This window comes from Gymnoscopelus braueri (assembly GCF_963280865.1).
Source record: "Gymnoscopelus braueri genome assembly, chromosome: 3".
In the NCBI taxonomy this organism is placed as follows: domain Eukaryota; kingdom Metazoa; phylum Chordata; class Actinopteri; order Myctophiformes; family Myctophidae; genus Gymnoscopelus; species Gymnoscopelus braueri.
In genome coordinates this window covers 34,331,278-34,344,829 of record NC_137612.1, presented here as the reverse complement: position 1 = coordinate 34,344,829, position 13,552 = coordinate 34,331,278, and the positions used below count along the sequence as shown (strand labels likewise).

The 13,552-nt window shown below is 42.3% G+C and overlaps 1 protein-coding gene across 5 annotated transcripts in view; it reads right to left on the bottom strand.

Annotated features, from left to right (window-relative positions):
- Window positions 1-2,302: 2,302 nt before the first annotated feature.
- Window positions 2,303-13,552, bottom strand: part of kcnab2a (potassium voltage-gated channel subfamily A regulatory beta subunit 2a) — a 123,213-nt gene continuing 111,963 nt past the window's right edge. For all 5 annotated transcript variants that reach the window (XM_080423850.1, XM_080423851.1, XM_080423847.1 and 2 more), the window contains 9 exons: window positions 12,487-12,531; window positions 12,102-12,145; window positions 11,746-11,832; window positions 10,158-10,243; window positions 9,463-9,583; window positions 8,633-8,727; window positions 6,096-6,216; window positions 3,790-3,878; window positions 2,303-2,566 (listed from right to left, as the gene is read on the bottom strand). In XM_080423850.1, the coding sequence (XP_080279976.1) occupies window positions 2,477-2,566; window positions 3,790-3,878; window positions 6,096-6,216; window positions 8,633-8,727; window positions 9,463-9,583; window positions 10,158-10,243; window positions 11,746-11,832; window positions 12,102-12,145; window positions 12,487-12,531 (778 nt within the window). In that variant the 3' untranslated portion in view covers window positions 2,303-2,476. The remainder of the gene's footprint in view (window positions 2,567-3,789; window positions 3,879-6,095; window positions 6,217-8,632; window positions 8,728-9,462; window positions 9,584-10,157; window positions 10,244-11,745; window positions 11,833-12,101; window positions 12,146-12,486; window positions 12,532-13,552) is intronic.

The window sequence follows — 13,552 nt, the reverse complement described above, 5'->3', positions numbered from 1 at the left end:
AGGAGTAACGTGGCATACAGTAAAGCTCATTCGCACAAATTCCACCCACAGTTCATTTTTGATTCTCACTTTTGCCTGAGAAGAATTACGTCTCGAATAATCATAGTCATCATTTGTACTGGCAGCACAGTTTTGAAAAAGACTATAACAAAACAAAACAAAACGAAATTTGCCTTAGCTAAGAATGAGTGGAGAGTTGTTAGTAAAGACTTCTATTTACATGTGTTAGTAACTTGAGTAGCTTGTCCCATAGTAGGTAGGTTGGGGTGAAGAGGGTCCATGCTTTGGGGATGTATCTCATGCTATCCACTTGTGCTTTAATCACAGTAAGAGAGCACCAAGAAACTATAAAGAATGAATACTGATTATAGGGCAGCGTCAAATGTTCTTTTGTGTGCAATAATACTTCTGAGATGTATCATCATCTGGGAAAAACCTTATCGATCCTAAAGCAAAGACTTGTAAGGCTACTATGCATACTGTATATGAAGGACATATTTGTTAAGCATAATAACAGCATGGTCAAGTGAAGATATATATGGAATAAAGTCCATACTGTAGATAGATAGACAAGCTGGATAGTACATGCTTTAAGATGGCATATATACTCTTGCAAGTAGTGAGAGTGACACACTCGGACGTGTCGTCAAAAAAGATACACGGAATATCTTTGGCTCAAGCCACGTGAAATGTCACTGGTGGGACAAGTCCTCATCAGTGTTCCACACAAAAAAAAACATACTGTACATTACAAATAAAAACACAGCCTCCTCACCGCCGCACATGCCGAGTAAAACCACCTTTCCCTGAGCTGCTGACACCAACCTTCACTACTGTATGTCCTTTAAACACCCATCCTGGCTCCTGTTGGGGAGGAACAGAGAAGCACCACGCTGAACCACTTCAACCCTACTCCATGAAGTGTTACCATATGCCAAGGGGACAGGATGGTAGACTGCCGGTGGCAGCTGCTGTGCTATGCTAAAGCCCCACCACAACGCGGTTCAACGCAAATTGTAAATAAGGCAAACAAAACAAAAAACACCTGTCAAACCCTATTATTATTTTGAAGTTGACAGCACTGACTATGACCACTTATTTTTGCAAATACCCCTCCAGCCAGCCACAGAGAACAGTCTGGGCAACCTAGTGAAGGAGGACTCTATACTGCACGTTTAATCTGGTGCAATCTAACCAAAACCCTAAATCCTACCTACTGTTTGAGATGGGCTGCTCTGAACTGCTCTCATGCACCCACATTTCAAAACATCAACAGACCACTGACATACAGATGAATACACTTTTGGCTCTGTGCAGTAAGGATGACATAACAAGAGCCTTTCCAGCAGAGGGCAGTCTTACACTCTTCTCAGTGTTGTGACACTGCAGCAGCAGTTAATCTCAGATGACAGTTGCACCTTAGAAGCACACAGCTTTATCATCAACTAACAACCAGAGGAGACTGAGTAATAAGACAACAGGGAAGAGGAGAGATGGAAAGACGGAAGTAGAGGGACATACTGTATGGGAAGGGAAGAGGGAATGGAGATTTGCAAAGGAATCTGGTGAGGCGTTGATGGGATTTTAAGGCTAGTTCAGACCAAAGAGAAGAGACCAAACAGTTTCAAGCCCGATTTATACACTGCCGTACAACGTAGCATAAATTAAGCATTAGAACGTTACAGAGAAAAAAAGGTCTGAATAGCCCCATACAGTGCAATGATGATGTAGGTTACAGTAATACCCATCCTCTCATCTCCTCCAAATATCTCTTCATAGACATCACCAGCAATAGGCCCGCTTAAGTGCTGATTGTGTAAGCCTGATAGAAGGCTCTTTACACTGATAAATGTAAAACCACACAAACACGGCTGTTGGAGAGAAAACTAGAACAGACTTGTACACGGGTGTTTGTAAACAGAATATCCGAGGAACAGACGGGCGGCTATGGTACATGTGTAACCCTTGTATATTCATATAGTATAAACTTAATTTTCCTTTTGAACGCATTCCTTTTAAAAAACACAAAAACAAAACGAAGTAAACAAAAAAGCAACAAGGAAAAGAATATCTGGCTGCCAAGCAAGCGTGTGCTTTTTTTTTTTCTTTTTTCAAAAAAAGGTATTTGTCTTCAGTTTTCAAAGTTTCAGCTGAATCGAACATATAACTGATTTAACTATGAGCGCAAATCCCTAACAACCCTCTTCTTGCGTTTTTTTTTTTTTTTACTTCTGTCCATCGCTTTCTTTCCTGTGGAGGTAACTTGACCCCAACAACCCCCCACCCCATCCCCCCGTTTCACATCTCTCACATCTCTGTTAACTCTAAATGAGGTGGCCCTGGGTGGCCGAGGTGCGGCCTGACTCATGCGCCAGGGTCTCATTCAGTAAAAGCTCAAGCAAACAGAGGATCAGGCAAAAAGGTGGGGCGCTGGGGCCCCTCAGGGGCCCTGCAGGGGGCGAGGCTGTGCCACACGTTAGGAGCGGTAGTCCTTTTTACTGTACGGCTTGTTCCCCAGGATGCTGTCCACCTCGTGCGTAATGGATGACGACAACTTTGGAAGAACCTGCAGCATGTGAATATTTGGGGGGAGGGGTGGGAGAGAGAGAGAGAGAGAGTCAATATTCACTGAAAGCTAGTGGTGCCCAAATATACGATTTTTATTTATTTACTATTATCTGTACTTTGCGTGCACTCATTTCCCAATACAGAGGCAAATTCTATATCCTGAAAAATATATTTGAACTACTTTCAACATGGGATCCCTATTTTGGGTATTATAAGCTAAAATGGTAATATATATACATTTATTTTTTTTTATTGCGAAAATCAGCTACTTGCTATGAATCCAGGTGTGCCGTGAGATTTCGACTTGCCCATTGGTGTAACTGAGGCACAAAACGTTTGAAAACCACTGCTATATAGAGTTGGTATATACTGTATATAGTCTGCAGTTATTGACTGGGAAGGCCTTTGATCATTAGCAACGCGCTGTCTATCAGCACTAAAGTATAACGGGATAACTCGTGGCCCACTGGCCCCTGAAGTAATCGGAGCATAACATTTCAGAAATGAAATATCAAATGGACTGAGGGAGATGAGACTTACAAAGTGCACACATGAACGCACACGGCACGTGTATAATATTTGCCTCAGTACTGTATACACGCACGCATGCACGGACGCACTCACTCACGCACACACACACGCACAGCAATTCAAGAACTGAGTAGAAATGGAAAAACTATCCACCTCAGGCCAGACATAATGTGATGAGAGCACATAAACCCCCCGTGGACTGAAAATCCCATTAAATGAGTGCATCTTATGAGGAAAGGAAGCAGTGGCCTAAAGCTATCCTCCAATTCCCCAGTCGACAGATACTCCGCTGACCTTATTAACTCGTACAGTGGACCACCCAAGCATGTAACAACAAACTGCCCAGGAGGCCATGCCGTCATTCTAATATAGGCAGCAAGTCAGGTGACATATTCTTAACCCATTAAGACCTGAGGGCGATTCTACAAATGCCTTCTAAACCAGTAGTTCTCACACTTTCAAGATTTTTCAAAAAAAAGTTGAAAAAAATAGCAGCTGTACAAGCTCGCAGCATGGCACAAAGTGACGCGCTGTGAGCTTGTATATCTGCTATTATTGAATAGCCGACTATAAAATCTAAAATGACACAGATGCTTTCCCAGTTTTAATGGGTTAAAAAAAATTGCAATACAAACGTGATATTGAACAAGAGACACAAGAACACAAACACACACCATGATGTGGTCTCACCTGTATTGCCCCCAAGTTCTCCATCAGCTGGTCGGTGCTGGATGCCCCTAAAAGGACAGAGCTCACCCCCTCGTTCCGTAGACACCACGCTGTAGGAGACCGTAAATAATATTGACATGCCTGCTACAGATACAACACAAACGTGAAGACACGCTGGTGTAAAAACACGCCCATGACTTCCCCACAAACATACAGGCATGAACACTCCTAGATGTACAAAAGAACACACATGACATTCCCACGTCACACTCACACAATCTTGCACCCCCCCCCCCACACCCACACACACACACACACACACAGAGCATAGGAGATCTCTCCATCTCTGTTTATTTCCTTGTTTTCCACATACAACCTCCCACATGCAGTACATACCTTGATCAGGACCATTATATTGAAACACTGCTAGCACACACAGTAGCTACAATACACACATTTAGATTCTGAATGTTGTCTATTGCACCTTTAATATATGGCCCCAATGTCGATTGATGCATTAAGTTAGTTAATTCCGTGATTTGCATCTATTAGGTAAACATTAATTAAACATTGTAATGTGATGGCTGCATTCAAGCATCTCTTTAAGAAAACAAATTAAACCTTACCCAGGGAAAACGGAAGCACGCATGGATACATGGCAGCTGTCAGCTTACACAGCTGAACAAAACAATTGTGAAACTGAATTCACATGTTGTTTTTTTTCCTTTTTGGGGGGCAGCAACACTTATATATCTATATTGTATATCTACAATAAAATCAAGAGACTGTACCTTACTTACTTACTCTATACCCTACTCCAAAAGTGCAAAACTAAAGCTTAATTCATACTCCATAGTGCGAAACAACACTATCATGAAACCGTATGCCAGCATACAGTTTGCACTACTGCGTCTGTTCCTGTTCCACGTTCAGTCTTGCCTACTTCTGTATCAGCTATGACTCACATCCTCCACCCATGTAATGTGGCCTGTGCAAATGGTATATATCCTCCGTGAGTGCTTAATAGACTTTAGAACATGTCGTGTGACACTCGCGTGCTGTCATCTTGTTCTCAGGGATTGCCGCTTGTTCGCTGAAGGGTAATTCAATCGAATGACCAGTCACCACCTCCGACTACAGGAAAGCGATCAGGATCACTACAGAGGATAACTGAATCACAACATTGCCCTGAGGTAATCAGGACTGCGCCAGCCACAGGCTACCATTTCACATCATTCACAATTCACTAGCCACACCATGCGCAACTGCTCCACTATGTTCACATTTCACGAACCACGGCATTCATGCTCCCACTTCATCTACTGTATTAATCACTTGAACCCTAGCACCCTAGCACGATGGGGGAACATTTGCCAGAATTAGCCGAGATTGTACAGTAGATCTGTTACTTCTGGCGAAGAGATTTGTTATAGCAGACCAAGTACAGAGCCAACTCAGGTCCGTTTCAGTAAGTATAGACGGTTTAAGTGGTTAACAACATTGTACCATTACCCGCACTTCAACTTTTAAGTTCTCTGCCGACCAGGCTTCAAAGTCAATGCCTTCAAACAGAGGCGGTATTATAGTATTTCATCTCGGTTTGAACTCGATATCACAGCTCCACAGAGTGGCACTTGGTAGATGGTAAATCACACACGTGCTGCTTATAGGACTGTCATATGGATTTATAGTAATTGGGAGAGACCGGGCTGTCTGCTAATGGGCCGTGAAACCTAATCTATGGCACAGCATTACCATGGGGGGGGGGGGGATGGGGGTGATATTCACCGAGATGGGTTTGTGGAGTTCCCAGATTTACTCTGCGCTTCGCTCATCTTTGACGCTTTAACGGCCCCTGCCAGGACGCCAGACTTGCACGCTTCCCAGTTTGGCAGCGGATCAATAATGTCCACTGGTCGGATTTATGTCTGGTATTGCATTTTACTGCTGATGTGGGGAAACCGGGACCCCACTCCACCCCCCAAAGTAAAACACATACACCAGAGAATGTCAATGGACCTAAAAATACAGACCTGCATTTTGATCGAGAACCACATACATCTGCATAGAGATTAGTCCCCTCATGATTCATTACCGTATTTCTATTTGCCACGCCCTTCTAAGAAGTGACATATCTGCAGTACATCTCTAGAAGCTGATACCTATTAGTCATAAATACACAACACAACACACAACACACAAACAGGCACACCAGACCAGCAGAGGGGGGGACCCTCAGCCCCACGTCGTGGGAGAGCACGAGCGAGAGGTAGAGGGAACGGACAGACAGACAGAAAGAGAGAGAGCAGCAGAGTGCATCTGCGTACCGATGGCGAGCTGGGGCAGAGTGCAGCCCAGCCGCTCCGCGATTGCCTGCAGCTCTTTCAACTTCGCCTGCTGACGCCGGCCCTCCTCGCTCAAGATCTTGTCCTTCAACCACTGGTAACCCTGTCACACAAAAAACACCAGCACACCTGCTCAGAAACACAGCCCTGCTCACACACGGTGCACAGCTTCCGCTGCCGCATGGGGCTCCTCGTGTAACCAGGGCCTGTTTTTAAACATGTGACTCTGTCTTCTGCATCTGACGTATGGCTCAGGAGGTAGGTTTCCTCCATCGCTCTCAGTCCCACGTGGTTTAGGCTAATCACTTTACACACACACAACATTATTGATACCAATTACATACTGGAATACTACAGACTTTCAGGGGTTTAAGGTGGTGTACGTGATATTTATTTGTGTTTAAAAGTGTTAAATAGCTATACATTCCAATAGCAAACATTGCTATAGAGTGTTTGTTCTGTAACAGGGGTCTCCCCGTGTGTTCGGCTCAACAGTGAATACATTTTCAGGTCGGGAAACAAATCTTATCCAATCAGGAGAGAGAACTCATTCAGACACAGAATAAACAAGTGAAATCGGAAGTGATGAAACAAGCAGACATAATTGGGACTGGAACACTAACACACGGGAAAGATGAGAAGACCCTAGCCCTGTCTGGCTGAGGGGGTGACTAGTGAAAATAAAATAAAACAATTAAATGTAGTTCTGGCATCCTACAGGTGGCTGTAGTCCCAACGGCCTGGAAAATGTATTGATAGGTTGAAACATTAATTAATTGACCTAATTGTTTTTTCAGCCTGTACAAAATTTAGTTTTGTCCGTGATCGGGAATGCGTGTGCATGCGCATTCCCGGTCAGGAACTCGACTACATGAGTTAAATTCAACGCTCAAAATAAAGATTAAAAAAAAGTTGTTTCAATCCATTGCTACAGTTTTCCAGCCTGTCATAAAAACAGATATCTGTAGGATACTCAGACTACCTTTACATTTTTGATCGATGTATAAAAAATAGAAAAACTTTTTTGACCGTTTCGTCAGTCGCCCCTCTCAGCCGAATCTTAAGGATATGTGACCGAGACTGGGGGAGACCCCTGTTACTGAACAAACTCTCTATAAAAAGAATTACTATCAGAATATAGAACTTTAACTTTTTAAGGTTTTATCAAAAAATATCACTTACATCAGCTTTAATGATTAGTGGAATTATAATTGAAAATGTTATACAGAGCTCAGAAGCAGCAGGGGACATCAGAGCTTATCATCTGTGACTGCTGAGTTTCTTTTTGTGCATGTGTAAGAAAAGAAAGCAATCAATCTTATACAACAGATAACTGAAACTATATCAAAACTTAACGGTACTATTGTTCTGGCATTATGTTATTCAAGTACTAACATTAGAAGATCCAAGAATGTTAATCACAGTTGCATTAGATGACCACGGTATCCGATGCCACAAATACACACAAGCAACACTACAACTACAGTGTTGTGTAGGATGGGTGTCACATTCCACAAGAGGTATAACACTACACAACACCAAGATGGGACAGCTACTTTTATGAACCAGGAAACGCTTAGCTGTCCACAAGGTACAGTATAGCTTCACACACAACCACAGACACGCAAACTATACAGTACTGTATATACTGTACACACAAACATGCCACTACACAATAGAAGAGATTATTATTATATGAAATAATGTGTAAACTTGTAGACAGAGGCTGTGCTGGTGCTGGTTGATGTTGATACACACCACATGTGCGCAGATTTGCTACAGTAGGAATGTAAAATATGCACATACTGTATAAGATTTTTTTTTGAAAAATATGTATTTTTTTTGCTGCTCCGTAGTTACTGAGCTCAGCCTTTAGAAACAAGCTGAAGTGACAGTAAGCAATAATGCACAAACAAATAGCCTACTACTGTGATCGAGTACAACTGAACTCAACTGAACTCAGTTTCAGTTCAAATTTCCTGAATCCAACACTCTACTTACCACTACACAACATTACACCTCGTGTTTGGTTGTCTACATACTGTGTCTACTTGTGTTGTTTGTGTGTGTGTGTGTGTGTGTGTGTGTGTGTGTGTGTGTGTGTGTGTGTGTGTGTGTGTGTGTGTGTGTGTGTGTGTGTGTGTGTGTGTGTGTGTGTGTGTGTGTGTGTGTGTGTGTGTGTGTGTGCGTGCGTGTGTGCGTGTGCTAATCGGCACCAAGGTGAAACCAGTTGATGATGAGTGGTATAAAACAGCAGCAGGTACTGGGTTGGAAACACACATTGCATGCTGTCAACAGCACTCAAAATATACAAGCATATCTAGGGGGACACCGAGTTCTAGGACCTGAAAGACACAAAAACACATCCATTATGACAGCAACTGGTAAGGCAAGACAGGCGGGTGTGAAAGAGGTACACAGGTTGGCAACTGCACAGATGACACTACAAGAGTGTGAACACACAGAAAGCAACGAGGAGAAAGAAAAGAGGGGTGGGTGGACTGAGCGGAGGACACTACCTTCAGTGAGGCACGAGAGTAAGGAGGCACCCCGCTGTCGTATTTCCCTGAGATGATCCCACAGGCCAGCGGTGACCATGTCATGGCCCCTACACCTGAAAAGGACAAAATCATCACCATCACCATCATTATTACCATCATCATTATCGTCACAAACACCACCCCCATCATCAGCATTATTATCTTTAACCTTCACCATCATTATCTGCAAATCCTGGGTGACTTATCCCAAAAAGATTCTAGTCGTAGTTTAGTCCTTGATGTTCTTGATTTCCTACATGTTTCTGCGAGATACAATTTTCTATTCAGCGCAAAGCAACAGCTGTGACAAGTGACGTTAATCTCCTCCCATGGATTAAGAACCCAATAGATGACAGCCCCCTTTAGCCTCTGGCCTGTCCCCATAGTGTAGATTCACTGAACTGAGTGCATTTTTGAACTAGAGCCTGACTGATGCCAGATTGTTGGGGTCCAATGCCGATCCTGATTTTGGAGAGTCCTAGCATTTACTGTATATTAAAATGAACACAAATACGTTTTTGATATAATTAAGTCTAATACTGTATGAATCAAGTTATAACATAATTTTATTTAACCACTTAAGCCCTTCTAGCCAATCTAATAAGTTCACCAAAGGGTGAAATGACACATTGTGAGCTTATAGATTGGTTATTTTTATTTCTTTTGATAAAGACGCAAGGTTGAAAGTGGTAAATAATAGCGACACACCCGCTGCCTAATTGCCGATACCGATGTCGTCAAAAAAGTTAAATCAAGGCCCTAATCTAAATCACACCCAGACCCCAGCTCTAATTCTAACCACTCCTTACCTATTTTATGGAAGAGCTCAGGTAGCTGTACCTCTACCTTCTCTCTCTGGAACATGTGGTATTCAGCCTGCTCACAGATAGGTGGGATCTGGTTGAACTGCCGCGCCACAGAGTATGCTTCCTAAAAGAAAACATGACGTTTAATAGTCACAATTACAGTACAGTGGGGTTCTGCAATTCATTGGAAATCGCAGCACAAGATCAAACCTAGATTAGTCAATAATAATGATAATTTGGTCCCCAATTCTTTGGGGGTATTTGTGTTACTGTGTATTTGCACATACAGTATATGAAATGTGTCCTCTGAATGTACCCATCCTAACTAATAGGAGCAGTGGGTGCTATTAATACAGCAATCGAGGAGCAGATAGGGGTTAAGTGTCTTGTTCAGGGAAATAGCTTATTAAAAGAACACACACAAAAACTAAAATAGCCAATCTACAAGCAATGTTGTGAGCTTGTAATCTGCTATTTGGGAAACAAATATAATCAAGGTATGCCCAAAATAGGGACGCCAGGTTGAAAGTGATTAAACTGCCACAATAATCCTGTGAACTTATATGATTTTGATATATTCATCTTTTAATGTGTGAGTTTTTTTTTTTTTTTTTTTTTTTTGTCCCTTCCTTTCCAATTGCCCCTCCCGGTGCCCCAGTTTGAACACCCGTGTTCTAAACAATATATTTAATTCTCACCATAATCTCCATAGGGCTCCAGCGAGACGTTCCCCAGTACATGGCCATGCCTTGGTTTATCACATGGGTCATTGCCCGCACCGTTTCTGTAAAGGAAAAGAGGAAACATTTCAATGGGAGTCTATTTCAAAGCCTACTAGTTGAAGAGATTAAACGCTTTTACAAGTGGATTTTTGACTCTCCAATCAGAGTGTGACGATTGAGGAGCTGATTGTTTTGGTCTGGCTTGTGAATTCATTCAGATAAGGCAGCATGATACCCGTTAGTACCAAGGCATAATTGCACAAATTCTGACATATAAACATGCAAGAAAATGTCCTGGTTGATTTGTGAGAGGCTGCAGGGGGATGCAACTATGCTAATTGGATTGAATGAGGCTTTGCGGGCATATCTGCATCATATCTCATCATCTTTTGCAACAGGAACGAGAAATTTCATATTTTATTTACAACTTAAAAATAAATGTAACAGACAAATCAGCAAACTAGCACTCCCCATCACATAACAAACTAACAAAAAAAGAATAGCAGCAATGGCTATTAATAGCTGAAAAGGACTCCAAGACTAGAGGCTCATTCATGGGTCTCTAATGGGGATCCTTTAACAGACATAAACATATACCATGTTTGTTGACATGCAACACATTCTGGGCCTCACTGTCAATTATTGCAGAAATCCACCTCTTTTGTTATTTGGTTTATCACTCAGATAACTCTACATGTATTTTAGCTACTGACACAGGATTTCTATGTACTGCTTGCCCAGTGGCCATACTTAACCCAGCGTGCGACCACCACAGAAAGCTTAATGAGGATCACGGACGATTGCCGAGATCCCGGAAACAGACGGTACAGCAGTTCACCTCAGCCTCAATCAAAATGCACCAGATGGCCGGGCTGCTGTAATTTTTTACAGCAAGTTCAAAGCTGTCTGAGTGAACTATGTGAACTATTTGCACTCTCTAAAAGGTTATATGGACAAGAATAGAAAAAAAAATAAACAAACAGTTCTACACCCAGGCGGAAAACACACTTTCTCAGCCCAATGGAGCCTGAAAGACCATGTCAGAGGACACAGCCATCTGTAAGGACTGAGTCGTGTGTGAGGATTGCGTGATGACCCAGGGAACTCTGACCACGGCAGCAGATGTACACCGTGTGCCACCAGCGGAGCCTTTTACAGGTCTCCAACGTCCATCTCCAGTCCGCTGGAGGCTGAATGCGCAGGACAATGTGAAACATTTTAAAATAGAATTTCTTCACCACCCCCTTGCAACGCTCGCAACATAGATCTGTATCTCTGCACTATCCAATCACTGAACATCGCATCGTTTCTACATAGTCTTGAATGCAGAGAGTTGAGACACATGAGCCGTTTGGCAGCTTCTGATGTTTTATATACTGTACTCTGTCACTCTCACAGAGTATATGAAACGTAAAATGTATATAAAACATGCGACGCAACGCACCTATTTTCAGTGTGCAACACTGTCATACAATGAAGAATACATTTGGCTTGGGTAAACCAACAGACGATAATATAAACAGAAGCAATGATAAGAGCAGAGATCATGTAGAGTAGACCTTACCTTCCATAGGAGTATTGGGATCTGGTCTGTTTGCAAAAACCACGTCCACATATTCTAACTGCAGTCTTTCCAGCGAGGCTTTTAAACCTAGAAATAAATAAATCAGCACCAAGGTCGAGGTTATAGAGTCCTGACAACAACAGTCGAGTCAATACACAAAAACATGAAAAATGGATTCGGCAAAACAATGGGACTTGTGATGTGTTATTGTGCAGCCCACGACTACCTGAGCTTTCTCAGCAGCTGAATATAAGCCCAAGAGGACGTGTTATTGAGGCAAAGGGGACTAATTAGGATGTTAATGCAGAGTCAGCAGTTAAGTTCCCCAGCTGGGCTTTGTGACACATGCAGCTTACCTTCTATAATGTGTTTTCGGGACAATCCTCGTTCAGTCTCAGCCCTACAAAATGAAAAAGCACAGCGCTTTAAGAGACAATTTTCAGAAGCGGGCATTAGACATCTGATTACTTCAACATCATGGAGACGTGTCCTTCAACGGTGTTACTCCTGTTCTGCTATTATTGCCATCGGCCAGAAACACAGCATGATGCACGTTTGAACTCTGATGAAAGTGCCCTGACAGAGCATCACTTGGAATTACACACAAAACCCATTAACAGCAACAGCAGACGCTCTATTAGTATTAGGGCAACCATCACTCAACCAAAGAGAATATTACCTAGAGGATCGTTTCTCATTTAGACACTCAGGCATAAACAAATTAATCATGTCTAAACTTACTTTCCGCCCCAGAAGATCTTTGTTGTGATCACTAGACTGGAACGCCTGTAAACAGGAAAGGAAAAAATAATTATTTTCAGAACCTTCCCAAAGCACAAAAAATAACTAGAAAAAGTGCTCCTCGGAGCACAGGTCTCCGCCAGGCCAGGTAGGTTAGTGTGGGCCAGCAATGTTTGGAATTCAGTCATTATAGAGGTGAGTGGAATCACTGCGTTCATGATTTGAGGCATTTTGTTCAAAACAGACCACTCCTGCAAACTTTAGATGACAATCTTAGCCAATCAGGATGGAATATGAAAAAACGGGCAAATCTGTAGGAGTAATACAATTTTAATTTGTTTGCAGAAATTGGCCTTCTGGTGGCGCTAAAACATGCCGATGTGAAAAATGTGGGGTTCTACTCTGGCAACTGGCGCCCAGGAAGTGTGTGTGCACAGTTTCACGTCGATTGGGGCAGCGGTGCCGGAGATCAGATGTTCACACTGGCACCCCAAATCATATTTTTTGCCATATCCAGATTGGAATCAGATTATCAAGTCTGAACAGCAAAAAACATATAGAAGCAGATTTTTGTTAATCAGATTTGAATCACATTCCTTAGCCTTGTTCAGACTGCATAAAACCAACCGACTCCAATCTGGATAGGAAATTAAGTTTGGGCTAGATTTGGGCTACCAGTCTGCACAACGCCTTAGTATACAGAAAATACATTTTACGGACAGGATAACAATTTCATCCCATCAGAAAAGAAAACTCAGTTACTGAACAAACACTCCATAGCAATGACTACATTCAGAATATAGAGCTTCTACCTTTTAAAAATAAACTTTTTAGTTTTAACCAAAAAAAAGCATCACTTACAGCACCTTTATAATTCTAACCAAAGCTTAGCTGTACATGTACCGCGTACATATCTCTACCTTCCTCCATCTTTCTCTCAGATTTCATAATTTTCAAACGTCTGTAATCCACAAAGTCTGATTGTTAATTCCTTGTGTCAAATATGTTTGTCTCAAAGCGTTTTCTTAATTATTCTTGGGCCTTTTTATTTTTTTTTGTCTTTGCC